The following is a 15,624-nucleotide window of genomic DNA, read 5'->3' as shown; positions in this document are numbered from 1 at the left end:
GTTGGTACGTACAGCAACCTTGTGGTAGGGTTGTAAATACGTGGAGTGGGTTATCTCTGTACAGAACATTCTTAGTTGTGTTGGTGATAAACCTCTCGACTGTGATCAGATGTCAACCTCTGTCAGTTACTGAACTTTGAACTTTGACCTGCGACTTGCGTCTCCAAGCCAGGACATCAATGTGTACACATTAATTTGTGGGAAGGCGAGAGCCTACTAAGTTCAAAAACGTGATACGTACTACTTGAGTGAACTCAATACCCCTTACAGAGCACACTTGTGTGTGGTGACGGCTGTGCACTTTGATACAGTTTGATAAATGTTCCTGTTTAAAAAAGGAAATATCAGTCACTAGATGCAATGTGTGCGACGATAATCGCAAGAGGTTGCAAAGCATTGAGGACACTGATGAATCTATTCCAAAAAATGTAGTCTTCGTCCAATAATGATCAGTATGTGTGTGCGTGCATGCGTGCGTGCGTGTGTGTGTGTGTTCAATTTATGGTTCTCCTGAACAGAGCTATGGCGAAACATTGACTGGTGGGATGTAATACTTAGAGGACGGTTCAAGTTTCTCGTAAGACATTGGCGTGAAGTGGGAGTAAAGGCAGAATGCAAAACCTTCTAGCTCTTAAAGGTTTGTTGTTTGTTGATTATTTAAAGCCGCACTCAGCAATATTCCAACTATATCTCGGCGGTCTGTAAATAATCGACTCTAGACCAGACAATCCAGTGATCAACATCATAAACATTGATCTTTGCATTTGGGATACGATGACATGTGTCAACCATATCAGCGAGCCTGATCACCCGATCCCATTAGTCGCCTCTTACGGCAAGCATTGAAACCATCCAGTACCGTCTTTAGGTATTGCTACAAATTGAGGGGATCGAACTGCTCTCAGGACACACACCCTGTCCACCGTACCAAGAAGGCTTCCTCATCTGAGGATACCCGCTTAGCCCAAGTTTTGATTCCCCAGAACATTATCATTTGTTTCGCAAGTAAATTAATATACGATATTTATATAGAGCACATATTCAGGCAACTAGTACATGCTCAAGCCGCTGGTATTTTTTTTTTACTTTGATATTGGCGCATGGGGCCCAAACATGCACTAGATTTAGTGCAATAGTTATTGGTTTAAATGATAATTCCTGGAAATAAATATTAGGGCCCAATATAGGGGGACTATTGAGGGGGAAACAATAATGCAACCAACTATTGCAAGACTATTGCAAAAGTTTTTCTCTCCTTGAATTGTTTCCTTTGAAGTCATTTCTCAAATGAATGTATAGTTTATATGAAATAAAAACAAGCTGACGTACTTTCAGTCTCTTTTAATAACTGACCAGAAACTTGAAACCAAGATGAAGTTTGTTTCAGAGGTATCAGGGGCGGAAAACTCGAAATCAAAGTGAACGAATCTGGTACTTCCTATATTTTGCGCTGCGCGGAAGTCAGCTACTAAACTATCGATAGTCACACATACTATCAATGCTTCGATAGTTTTTCGTTTCTACCATCGATTAATTGCTATCGGAGACTCAGCAATTGCAATCCATCGATAGTTCGATGCATTGTTACAGCCCTAATAAATAATAACTTTTCTTTCAGTACAGCATTGTAACAAGGCTAATACGGCGCTTGTTAACCAGAGCGTTGAAAAATGTCAAGGCCACTCAGTATCTGAAACATGTAGCGCGTTAGCAGGTCCAAACAAAACAGATATGGTCAAGCTTCTGTGGCCATAGTGTGTCCAAGTTCAAAGGTCAACAATAAACGATCGAGTGAGCTGGACAGTAGCCGCTAGCGGGAACACCAGGGAACACAGTAAGTTGCACAGTGTAGATAATCAACCGTATTCGTTACACCAGAGACTATATTTATCATACGGTATCTGGATACATGTATACGTTGTATGTTATGCTGACTTAAACACACACAGGTTGCAGGGTTGTGTGATAGTCTACCGCATGTGATGGTATGGCAGTTTTATCTTTTCAAAAGGTGAATACCACTGGATGTCAAGGTGCTGTTCTCAGTGCTTCCTGTCCAGGGGTTGTAATTATCCGACAGTGAATGTTGGCAATGCAGTGCGTTTAAACAGAGGAACACACTGTCAGCGTCTTTGAAAGGAAGTTAATGTACTGCAGCGCCCCTTCTCCCTAAAAGCTGAGCTCTGGACCTACTTATTCACACAACGGGACCAGATCTAGGACGGGTGGAAAGCCTACACAACAGAAGTAGTCCTGTGCACAGATAGAGCAGTAACTGGTGGTGTATCGTGGAGTGAAGGTGTAAGGGTCAAGAACTAGGCCAGCTCCATATACGCTGTCGTCAGTGACCCTGTTCTTTTTTCCCAGCTCGACTCATTCACTAGTTGATCAATGCACTATCAGTTTCGTCACATGAAGTACAAGTATAACGTAAACAAGATAAATACTGTAACGAACATTTATAACGGACACAGTAATACCGAACTGACGGATATTACGAATTGTTTTTGGCCCCTACCACTTACTCTACATTATTATCGTATTGCGTGTTCCGAACGACGGTCATAACAAACTGAAATTTGTTCTTCCTCTGAGTCCGCTATAGCTGTAGTTTACTGTTGATATTTTACACACCCTAACTTCAAACTTTCCTGTTAATAGTGAAAATAGAAGGATTATTTCATGGTGCTCGACAAATGTCAGCGATGTGTCTGGACACTTGTCAGCGATGTGTGTGGACACTTGTCATTGATATACCTGGACACTTGTCATGGATATGTCTGGACACTTGTCATTGACATGTCTGGACACTTGTCGGCGATATGCCTGGACACTTGTCACCGATGTGTCTGGACACTTGTCATTGATATACCTGGACACTTGTCAGTGATATGTCTGGACACTTGTCATTGACATGTCTGGACACTTGTCATTGACATGTCTGGACACTTGTCAGCGATGTGCCTGGACACTTGTCAGTGATGTGTCCGGACACTTGTCATTGATATACCTGGACACTTGTCAATGATATGTCTGGACACTTGTCATTGACATGTCTGGTCACTTGTCGGCGATATGCCTGGACACTTGTCAGCGATGTGCCTGGACACTTGTCAGCGATGTGTCACTCAAGCTAAACAAAATATGGCCACCCAGGCAGATTACGGCCATGGGAATTACCGACTGACTAGACAAAAACGTGACAAGCTAAGCAAATTGTTTATCGTTCACGTGCATATAAAAGCAGGGAGGATAGGCAAGTAAGACAGAGCCGGCAGACAGCGGGCAGACCAGCAGAAGCGGCAAGCCAGGGACTTGAAGAGACGAACTGACCAGTCAATCCAGCTATCTACTGCCCAAGTGTCAACCTTACCTCGTCGCCTTCCCCTGGTAGCCTCTGCCGGACTCTGCAAGTTGTGTACTATCTGTTCGCTCTACCCCACAAGTCTACCTACCATTCTTTGTACGACACTGCGTCTCGTGGTGTCTCAAGACTCTCCTGAGGTGTTACAAGAGAAAAAATAATAGATTGTTGTAAAATAGATATATCCCTCCCCCAATACAAATCAAATGGATGTTCCTTCGTTCACAACAGTGTTGTGAACCATCAATATTGAACCATCACAGGGTCAGGTATATTACCTAAAACATGTTTTGATTTCAGTTTGAATTAAACTATTTTACAACAAGCAATTTGAAAAAATCTTACAAAACAAACGCGATAATAATATCTTACATGGCATCAAATGTTTTGTTGTCTGGCAATAATTGTTTCTCATACTTGCATAATCGTATCACGTAATGCCTAATCATAATAGAACTACCCAAATTGACAACAGTCATCACAAACATATTCAATAAGGTCAGCTACAGAACCTATTGCCGATATAGAACAATGACCTTTATACCACTGTGGAAACTGGGAGTTTCTGTGATCGCAATACTCTGGTATCCACAACCTTTCCATAACAGCAAGTGGTAAATTCCTTCAAAGAACAACGAGATTAAGTGTATTCCACTGAACCCAAGTGGCCTTTGTTGGCTGGCTGTGGTACTGGTCCACGGTACTGGTCCACGGTACTGGTCCGCCTGTCACACCCTGGGAGGACACGTGGTCCTCGTAATGACTTGTACAAATATCGAAGACAAAGTTTGGTGCCCACCAGGAGTTAATTAGCGCCTCTCCGACGATAGTCTCTCTTAAAGACATCAGAGCATATATTTGGTAAAACATTCACATTCATCCCAGCCTCTGAGTACAATGTGTGAAGCCCATTTCTAGTGTCCTCCGCCGTGATATTGCTGGAGTTTTGCTAAAGGTGGCGTAAAACTAAACTCAGTCACTCACATTTCAGCCTCACCTTTACCCTCTCAGTCTCTGAACCACATTATTTTCCTTCTGCCCTTAGTCCTTTGTGTAATACAAAGGCTTTTGAATAAGATATCTCACATCTCTTTGTAGCTGCTTTTCAGTTTCATTTGACTTGTTTGTTTCTTAAAAAATACATATTTTCAGAAACCACGCTATATCATCCCGATGTCCAGCAGCTCATACTCACCCCTCTTCAACTTCAGTTGTGGAGAGGTGAGACGAACAGAGCAATTACAAAACAACGTTCATACACGTGTGGGTATTTGCGTGTGTTTGTGTGTGCTTGTTCCAGCTGGGGTTAACGTTGCTTATGTTCTAGTGCTAGCCCACTGAGATGACATTGCCCAGATTGCGCAGATATCTAAACTCATACTGTACACTCACAGCCGACCTGTAATTTTTATTCCTTAAATTAATTTTAATATCATACCCAATTTCACCTATTATTAACTGGTACCATCGTCCAGTTTGACGCGGCTGCAGAGCGAACCACTGAACCTCTGCACCCAGGTAGGCAGTGCTGGTCCTATGGGAATATTTGAATATTAGATGTCGTAATTGCTGAAGGCAATTGTCCTGGACACGTTTATGGGATATTGTTTTTAGCGAGTTTATATGTGTTCATATATATATATTTTCCCTGAGTGACGTTAAAGTTGATATCTAAATCTCCATAGAATAACATCAGCTCTTTATTGTTACCATGGACAGCAGCAGGGGAGTCTATAATTAAAGCTGTCCAAAATTAAAGTTAAACAATAGCCGGTTGGGCTCTGACTCATGCTATCATGGATGAGGTGCAACAGGTTGCCGGCTGACCATACACGTGTCACATGCTGCACGTGACAGTGTGACCAGTATTCGACCCTTAGAGATACATGGATAACGCTTATGGTTCATCCTCCGAGATGCCACCTTGCCATTGCTGCACTACTATATAGTTGTACGTTGAGATCACGAATAAACGAATAACGAATTGTGGTCCAAGGGCGGTGGGGTAGCCTAGTGGTTAAAGCGTTCGCTCGTCACGCCGAAGACCCGGGTTCGATACCCAACATGTGTACAATGTGTGAAGGCCATTTCAGGGTTCCCCCTCCGTGATGTTGCTGGAATATTGCTAAAATTGGCGTAAAACTGAGCTCACTCATTCATTGCGGTCCCACTGATGAACTCAGGACTGTGTTTGAAGAGACAGACGTCCACCTTAACATACAATATAGGAAGTCTGCTGTTGTGACAGGGACATACAACTAACACGTACACTTGTTTATAATAACATGACTAAATCCTATATTAACCTTTGTGAATATATCAGAACACTATTGACCAGTCACATAACATGGCCATGGCCAGGTTATAATGACTTGACACTCTTCAGATTCCAGTGACGGGTTAAGGAAAGTAGCATGTCAGTCTGACGTGAAGATGTAATATAAAGAACCCCTGGCATTGAATTACTAATGAACCATTAAACTGTCAACATTTATCATTTAAATGTACTTTTTTTCTCATCGTAAGTCATGATGGCCATCTGGCGTCTGTCCAACATAATGCATATCCTTAATACCCTTCTGTTCCATCGCGATGGCCTTCTATTCCATCTGTACGATCCACGCGGTCGTCTTCAACATTACTCCAAGGTTATGCCATGCTTTTAATACTGGGTGGCTTTAAAGGCATACTTTTATCTTCCTACTTGATATTCGACAAAATCCACCCCAATTTTTTTGTCCGGGGTGGCAATTTTGGGGTCAATTTTGGGGTGGATTTTGTCCGGGTGGATTTTGTCTAGTTACCCTTTTAGACGCCCCTGGCTCACACACACATTCAAACACATCGCTTCCCTACAGCCACCTATCATATTACGTTATTTGTACGGTCAGTCTACGCTATGTTACACCTCATTTCCAAATATTTACAAGTACATTCCCTGGTATATGTCCATGATGTTTGAAACAATTGTTCTCTGCTCCCAAATCTGTGGCATAGAAAAAGAGCATGTGTTTGCTCCTGGAAGAGTAATTTCTTGTCCATAAATAAGGACATCAATCATTGCATGTTAGCATATAATATTGACGACATTTTACTGCGTGTGCTTTTGACAAAATTTAGTGTGGAAATGCACAGTGCCCACGAGTGTTTTGGGTGGTAGGGTATTGTTGAAAATGACCGTTATTGTTCTAGAATGTGAGACTGTGATAGTGTGTAAAGAAGCCAGGATACGCCACCTTTAGCAATGTTCCAGCAATATCACGGCGGGGGACACCAGATCCTAATCTCCGACCTCACTGGGGTCGCTTATTAGTCACTTATTCTTATTGTAGTTTCACATGCATGTATATTTTAGCCCCGTTACACAGAACAGTATGAGCATTTATTATACATACATACGTACGTACGTACGTTCGTACCTACATACCTACCTACCTACATACATACATACATGTATTGTTTCCACCTACAGCATACCTGAAGTCGACATGCAGCTGAAAGATAAAGTAGTGTTCATCACTGGCGGTGCACAAGGATTCGGGAGGGGCGTGGCCGAAGCAGTATTGAAGAAAGGTGCAAAGGTGAAACACTTAATTATATCTATCATAGAATACAGCCACCTTAATATTGTTGTGAGTTACGAGGGGCGTTCAATATATTTTCCAACTTCAATATAAGAGTCGCAGTCGCAATCGCAGTTGCAGAATATTTTCTGTACTTTTATTTTTCAATATGATCTCCATTCACCCCAATACACATTGTTCCTTCAAGCTTTGAATACCACTTGTATAGCAATCCGCAGCAAACCACGCCTGTGTAACAGCCTTTATGTCCTCGTCATCACGTAGGGCAGATTACATTTGCCGGAACAGGAAATAATTACTGGAGAGTTGATCTGAGCTGTAGGGTGGGTGATTTAACTGTTCGAACCCATATTCACTTATGGCGGCCTGTGCAATTCTCGACTTGTGAACCAGAGCGATGCCATGCAAAAGTAGAACACTGCGTGTTTCATTCATGGCGTTTCTGGCGAATAGATTTTCCCAAATGTTTCATTAAATTTAGCATAACACTGTTCATTGATTGTAGTTTTGGGTGGCATATAATCAATCTGTAATATGCCTCTTGCACCCAAAAATATGGTTGCCATTGCCTTGCCAGCCGATGGTTGAGTGCGAAACTTCTTCGGAGGCGAAGAAGTCGGGTGCTTCCATTGCATGGATTCCAATTTAGATTCAAGGTACCAATGATGAATACAAGTTTCATCACCTGTCACAAGACGAGAAAGAAATCCGGCTTCATCAGCAGTATAGAGATCCAGGAGCTCTCGACAACTTTCAGTTCTCTGATCTTGAGCTCTGAGTACCCATCTAGCAGATACCTTGGACATACCAAGATGTTCATGAATACTGGTTTCAATAGTTCCAACTGATATTTGGAATTACTTAGAAAGTTCGGTCCGACAAAATTCTTCTTTCTATAGCGGCTATAGTTTCCGGTTGGACCATCGTCTATGGACTCCCTACCCTTTTTAAACTGTAGAGACCAACGGCAAACTGTGGAATAGTCAGGAGCATCTTCACCCATCACTTTACACATGCGATCATGGATTGTTTTGGTTTACATACCTCCTTGGTAAGGAACTATCTTACAGCGCCTTGTTCATGCTTGAGAGTATCCATGATTGTGACCACCCTTAGGAGAATGAAGCCATCATATCTAACTTATTGTTGTGTCTGGAACTTGTTATCTCACGTGTCAACCTGATGTTACGACTAGTGCCATACCTGCCACAAGCTGACATTGTGTAAACTCAAATGCCAAGTTGCAAAACTTATTGAACGCCCCTCGTATTAGCATTACTTGTCGAGTTGTATGCGGGGAGAATTGCTATATTGTTCTCATCAAGTCGTTATTGTCTGCCTTTGAAAATAATACAGCTCCTATCAAATGAAATGACGCTGCAAAATGCCACTTCGATACAAATATGTAGTCACTGTGGCGGCTTCTCGGTCGTATCATTACCCCCATCCCATTGTAACAGTTATGTCCTATCGTGGATCACACTCTGAGCGGATAATTTAATGACTGTACTGTATGCACACGTACACCGTACATATTCATCCATAATATGGAAGGTATTATTGCCAAACTCTAAACTGTTTAAACACGTAGATGATACTTACATCTATGTAGATGATACTTACATCTATGTAGAAGATACTTACATCTATGTAGAAGATACTTACATCTATGTAGAAGATACTTACATCCATGTAGATGATACTTACATCCATGTAGAAGATACTTACATCTATGTAGAAGATACTTACATCTATGTAGAAGATACTTACATCCATGTAGAAGATACTTACATCCATGTAGATGATACTTACATCCATGTAGATGATACTTACATCTATGTAGAAGATACTTACATCTACATTCCATCATCAGATGGTACTAATGTTAGTCAGACCGTACTATTGTCCTGTGAAGTTGCGAGCCTAGTTAGATATAGTTTATACTTAATAGCTTGTTGGTCATCTATTTTCATTTATATGTTTCTGTATTTTCACAATTAATTGAAATCATTGGCGTTGAAATAAAAAAAACTCCTAAACATTCGATTTCTTTTTTGAAAATTCAACTCATATGAATACTGACTTAATATTTACTTAACTGACTGTAGAGATTTTAGTGTGTGGCACCAATACGCTTCCATACATACAACCTTGGCACTTTGTAAACCTTTTAATAAAAGATGACCGACTATTATGATAATCCATATCTGTTTCAATTATCAAATCAGGGTCTGAAGAAAAGCGATTCCCTGTCATATATGAACTTCCCTATATTTTGGTTAGGTGTGTATCGCAGATGTCAATGTGGATCTTGGGGAAGCAACTGCCAGAGAACTACAAGCTTCTAGTGGACCAGATTATGTCCTGTTTGTGAAATGCGACGTATCCGATGCTACTGTATTTGAAGGTGAGATAATGTACTTTATCACAGATAAAGGGAAGTTTTATCGGCAGACCGAAGGCGACTGATAAACATGGTATCCGTATTTGCTGTTATAATCTTTGCGAAACCCTTGTTTACCGGTTATCTAGTCACAATTGTCTATCCGTGGACACAGTGCTAGGATGTTATTATTATCCAAATAACAGAAGGCGATACCAAAAACGTGTCTATTAAAGGCATAGCTTATATGAGACGAGAATATGTTCGTTGAAAATAGAAGCTAAGAATGACACTTGAAAAAGATGCTATCACACTACATATGCTTTGGGATGGTAAATATCACTGAAAAAACACTGTACATTTAAAACAACAAGACTCGCTAAATACAACATATATTGGATATTTGCCGACCTGAAAACAGAACTGGGTTTATAATTACTAGTATCTAGTTTCATATTGATACAACATGCGACTGATGTATATGTGCAACGTTTAAGTTATGAAAGTAACACGTATCAGGTACAACAACGCTTTATGAAAACAGATGAAAAACAAGGGCCAGGCGACGACAACGTTTTGTTGGTTAATCCGGACAACTAGCTATTATTAATAAATACTGTTGATAGAACCGTTTCTATAAGTCATACTCAAATTTCCAGTTTCCTATTTCAACTGTAGTTGAAACATATGTTCATAAATCAGTATCTAACAGTGGTGATGCCATGTGCTCGCAGCGTATCCTGCCCCCCAAACAAAGATAAAGGGGCGTGTAATACAAGTCAAAACAGGGTACATCATACATTATAACTGACAAATTTGAAATTGTCATTCACATGTCTTCAATATAATTTGAAAGACTTCACTGATACCTTGAATGTTTTGAACAACGTTTGAGAAACACTCGCTTGAAGCGCTTTGACACTTTCGTAGCCCTATTGTATTTCAAAAGCCGAAACTACTGGTATATTGCTGGTCATCACTAGAGTGAGTGAGTGAGTTTAGTTTTACGCCGCACTCAGCAATATCCCAGCTGTATGGCGGCGGTCTGTAAATAATCGAATCTGGACCAGACAATCCAGTGATCAACATCATGAGCATCGATCTGCGCATTTGGGAACCGATGACATGTGTCAACCAAGTCAGAGAGCCGGACCACCCGATCCCGTTAGTCGCCTCTTACCACAAGCATTGGTTGTTGAAGATCAATTATATCCCGGATCTTCACGGGTACATAAATAGAATGTTCTTGTGAACACTTTGTGCAACTCTGAATCATTATGAATAGATCTTACAAAGAAACAGGTTAGGTGGTTTTACTATTCTCCTTTATTTCTTCTCTGGTGGATAAATCAGTGAAACGGACTGATGGTTAAGTAGTGAATGATGTTTTAATGTATCTGATGCTTAAGTTAAATTTTGGGTAAGAATATCCGTGTTTTGATAAAGACAGATGAACAAGGATGGGAACGGTTACTTCTTGCTTAAATGTCCTATCTCCAATATCACATTTGTGTTTTCTGTTAACTACAGTGTTTCACAGATTGTATTCTTAGTAAAATTAAAATGTCATTTGTATTCATTTTTGACAAATTTTCATGAACGTTTAAAGATTCACGTCATGTTGAACATGAATCAACGCTCCATAATCTGATGAAAATAAGATTAGCTAGTACTGTTACTCAACCTTTTTGTTTTGCATCATGGAACTAACAAGCCAGCTTAATAACTTCATCCTCATGAAAGTTCATAATAAAACATATATGGGCATTTTGTTTTGTAGATGCATTCAAAGCTGCCGTCTCGAAATTTGGTCACATTGATATTATGTGCAACAATGCTGGCATCATGGATGAACGAATATGGGAAAAGCAGCTCGAAATCAATTTTGTAAGTGTTTGAAATCTTACCTTTTCTAAAAAATATATTTACATGTATTTTACGTTCCCCACAAGATTGATATATTTTAATAGGTAAATACTCTAGTTATATTTCTCTTATATTTCTTGATTTTGCACAGTTTTGAAATATATAAACGTTGTATTACATTTTTTCATTTTCATGACAGATTTGCAATTGCCACCCCTCCTTTTATCTAGCACGTTTGTATACTCTGATATGGCTGTATTGCTGCTCTGCTGTACCAGGGCGGCGTTGTGCGGGGGACCATGATGGCGCTGAACCACATGAGGAAGGATAAAGGGGGTAGAGGCGGCGTCATCATCAACACTGCGTCAATTGGAGGTAAAGTGGCCATTCTCTTGGTAAAATAACCATTCTGTTGGACCATAACGTTGTTGTTTAGGCGGTTACTAAGAGTGGGGGAATTGGATTGCTCGAGGTAGGAGGGGATTGGTTGAGACAGATTTGTGGAGGAGAATGTGCATGTGCTCCAGTATAACGTGTTTCAAGATTGTCCATTCGAGATTATCAAGATTGTCAAGATTATTTTGTGCCAGATCATCCAGACAAGCTCAATTGTGCTAGAGATGAAGCATATTTTTCCTTGTGAGGCTTTGACAGTGAAGTGGAATTAGTATTTGATTACATGTATAGCATCAGCTAAGTCAGCGAGCCTGTGCTGCCTGACTTCCCCATCCCTGTAGTTGCCTCCAACGATAAGTCTGAAGACCAATAGTAGAAGCTGTGATTACTGCTGGAAAAATAACCTTTGTTCAACTGACTGACTGACTGAGTTTGGTTTTACGCCGCTTTTAGCAATATTCCAGCAACATCACGGCGGGGGACACCAGAAATGGGCTTCACACATTGTACCCATGTGGGGATTCGAACCCGGGTCTTCGGCGTGACGAGCCAACGCTTTAACCACTAGGCTACCCCACGGCCCCCCTTTGTTCAATGTTCATAAACTCTTACAGTAATTGCTTCTTTCCTTCTTTATTAAGGCTTGCTTCCTTCGTTCTGGTTTCCAACATATGCAGCCAGTAAGAGCGCTGTCAATCATTTCACGGCGAGTTGGGCAGTAAGTGGATTTCATACTCTTCATTTCACTACAGGCATGTATACACTTACATGATTACAATCACCCACCCTCTCTCCTCCCCTCCCTCTCATTCTCTTTCTTGTTTTCGACATGGGAGTATGTAAGGATATATAGACCAACAGCATGGACACCCACATGACCCCATCTCTTGAAGACACACAATTTCCATCATTGGATTCAGCAACATGTCCCAATTTCAGCAGCTGAAACAATCAAACACGCGGTATAACGTACCCTTGCTGTAAGTAATGGGAATAATCAGCGAGTGAGAACCAGGTATGAGTCTGCAATGAATACAAATTTTGATAGGATGAAGAACAAGTTTGAAATTCACTATGACATAGCATTGTTTTCTCCAGAAAAACCCGGACATGAAGTCAGCCGAGGTTCGGTTTGTCAGTATCTGTCCGTCGGGCGCAGAGACAGGTCTTCTTGAATCGCTGCAAGACAAGATTATTAACTACGAACATTTCAAGCAGTTTATGGAACGATCTAAATATTGCAGGTAGGCACTCATCCATTATACGTAAAATTAAGAAAGGCTATTCGAAAATAGGTGGCGTACTTTTGGTTATTGAACTATTAGCCCATAGAGCATCGGCATCGGTATCGGCATCAGCACTAGCAGTAGTAGTGGTATTGGTATTGGTATTGGTAGCAGCAGTAGCAGTAGCAGTAGCAGCATTAACTGTAGTGTAGTAGTAGTTGTAGTAGTAGTAGTAGTAGTAGTAGTAGTAGTAGTAGTAAATAGTAGTAGTAGTGTAGTAGTAGTAGTAGGAGGAGTTTGTGAACAAGTAAAATCACAGGAAGCAAACCAAAGATAGTAAAGGTTCATTACCTGGAAGCATGAAGACTTAACTTGAAATGTACATGTTTATGCACATAGCATGAATTGCAGGAGCTACCGGTAGGTCAGGACATGTTTACTCTTTCCGTGCTTACCTCATATCAGTAATTTCTGGTGATTTGTTCACATAATGTTCACCGCTATTGTGCTTTATGCGTCTAATGGAATCTGTTTTGTTGCATTAGAGAGACTGTATGTTCTCTATCAATGACGTTTTTCTATCTTCGTATGTGTTTTTGACGTTCAATATTGCTGGTATTCAAATCTCAACAACGCGTTTGAATTTGACCTGGCTATAGAAATATGTTTGACTATAAGCATTACCAATACACACGCACACGCACGCACAGACAGAACTGTCTCGTGTTTCCATCCCCTCTGTTGGATCTGTGAACCATGGGTCAGTTTGTCCATGCACAATGTTCTTGTTTCCAGGGTAGACCAGGTGGTTCAGGCATTCCTGTTGGCAATGGATGACGATACCATCAACGGCACAGCTATCACCATCAAATTAAAAGAGGGTGTGGAAAAAATTAAGTTGTCTCTCGTCCCCGACGAGTAATACCAAGATATTATATATATGATCGTCCCTAGAAAATAACCCAACATACAAACATGCAAAATGACACATATTCCATTTGAAAGTTAATATACAGGTTTTTCTTATACTTCTTCGGACCATGGTGACAATAAATCGAAAATAATGCCTCGACACTGTAGTTTATCTTGATATGTAGTCAACGGTATAAAAAGAGCTGATTGATAGTCAGCATGTATGTATATATTTTGTTCATAAACGCTGAGAACAGAATTATTTTTCATGTGAACAGGTTATGATGAACAGGTTATGACATCATCCAATGGAAACACTCTATCACCATAGAAGATGTTTTACATGTTTTAATGCAGGTTTGCGAATTTATGAGCACGGAAAACAACGTAAAATATCGCCAAACTAAATTTAAAGGATCTCACGACTGTTGATTCCAAATGACGTAGTAATGACCACAAATAAATATGTCCCTGTGTCTCTTGTATTTCGGGGCGATGATGTAGCCTTGTTGTAAAACGACGACCTTACACGGGTACAATGTGTGAAGCCCTTTTCTGGTGTCCCCCGCCGTGATATTGCTGCAATATTGGTAAAAGCGGCTTACACTAAACTCATTCACTCTCCCGTATTTCATTCCTGTATACAAATGACTAGAACGGTGAAATGACGAGACTCCAATGTGACTGCCATGAAGGTTAAAGTTCACATTTTGATTCGAACCTCGAGAACAAAATTCCAACGGCATTGGTCCAGTGGTTTCAGAGTTGAAGATATTCACAGATAACGCCAGTCGCCGCACAACCGGATCTCAGCACTTTCTGGTATAGTGCGCTTATATTCCTTAAAAGAAAAATTAATATGATACAAAATTAATGTCATATATTATTCTTTTGAAAGAATGTTAATATTTCATAAAATATATGTAACACATGTTGCCTATTTTCCATTTTCTAATATCTAAATCGTTATAAAATGGTTAACAATCAGTGTCACTTGTGACATAAAAACGCCTCAGGACAATTTTTTGAAAAGGCCAAATCTGTCATACAGCTAGGGTGCTCACTATGTGTCGGAGTTTCAATCCCTCAGGCCAAAATCAATCCCATAAGCAAATGGCTACCTAAGTTTGCATGTCAGTGGGCTTAATCTTGGTATGGTTCTTTGTTCAAGACTCCTTCCAATCTAGACGTATCAGTTTAGCTGTGTCAGCATTATATAATAAAGGAACAACACGTGGAATGAAATGAAACTATATGCCAACTCGATGTTTGCCTCAGATCATTAAGATTAACGATAGAGCAATCAGAGCAAACTCTGCGTTCTACGTCATCAACATTTTGGGTTATATAAGAGCAGAGCTATCCAATGGCTCTTCTGTAATAGACTTTGGGCCGTACAAGTTTCTCCACACCAACTGCATCATATTTCTTCTGTAAGGTAAGCCTTTTCACGTGTTGTTATCTAAATAACATTTGATTCATAGGGCTGGGGCGGGTAGGAAAAAATGGAATCGAGTACCCGCATGTACTTACCCGAATCGGAATCGAGTACCCGGAATTGTAAGGAATACAGTGCTTCTGTCAACTTTCTGAATATTCAATCACGATTTGACAGAAATAATTATAGAAAACCCATAAGGGTGGCAATAAGACATTAAAAATGACCTCAAGCTATATAATTTACGTCTGTTTAACCAATATAAAGAGTAACACCATTACTTACATTGCTCGTTAAAATATACTTTTCGTTCCTACTGTTACTTTAACTTGACTGCTCACTGCTCATGCGCAGATAACTGACAGTCGTTAATAATAACCTCCGTTAATCGGACATTACAAATGATGTAAATGTGTGTTACGTCAATAATGAAAAATGCAAGTTATTATCTGCCC

General features: G+C 40.3%; 1 protein-coding gene across 1 annotated transcript; it reads left to right on the top strand.

Moving 5' to 3' along the window:
* The first annotated feature begins 1,678 nt into the window (after positions 1-1,678).
* On the top strand, positions 1,679-15,230 carry LOC124255422 (15-hydroxyprostaglandin dehydrogenase [NAD(+)]-like). Its single transcript, XM_046689338.1, has 8 exons — positions 1,679-1,834; positions 6,837-6,945; positions 9,232-9,355; positions 11,112-11,218; positions 11,476-11,572; positions 12,235-12,311; positions 12,692-12,837; positions 13,615-15,230. Exons 2-8 carry the CDS (start codon positions 6,853-6,855, stop codon positions 13,739-13,741), a joined length of 771 nt encoding a protein of 256 aa, XP_046545294.1. The 5' UTR covers positions 1,679-1,834; positions 6,837-6,852; the 3' UTR covers positions 13,742-15,230.
* The last annotated feature ends 394 nt before the right edge of the window (positions 15,231-15,624 follow it).

The sequence above is a fragment of the Haliotis rubra genome, unplaced genomic scaffold (genome assembly GCF_003918875.1).
Source record: "Haliotis rubra isolate DU_JTF1 unplaced genomic scaffold, ASM391887v1 Scf60, whole genome shotgun sequence".
Classification (NCBI taxonomy): domain Eukaryota; kingdom Metazoa; phylum Mollusca; class Gastropoda; order Lepetellida; family Haliotidae; genus Haliotis; species Haliotis rubra.
This window is presented reverse-complemented; position numbering and strand designations above follow the sequence as displayed.

Bases quoted from the DNA above. Each gene is read 5' to 3' on its own strand.
- LOC124255422 (XM_046689338.1), top strand. From the start codon at position 6,853: ATGCAGCTGAAAGATAAAGTAGTGTTCATCACTGGCGGTGCACAAGGA. The intron at 6,946-9,231 runs GTGAAACACTTA...TATTTTGGTTAG, and splicing joins TATTGAAGAAAGGTGCAAAG to GTGTGTATCGCAGATGTCAA. The intron at 11,573-12,234 runs GTAAAGTGGCCA...TTCTTTATTAAG, and splicing joins CAACACTGCGTCAATTGGAG to GCTTGCTTCCTTCGTTCTGG.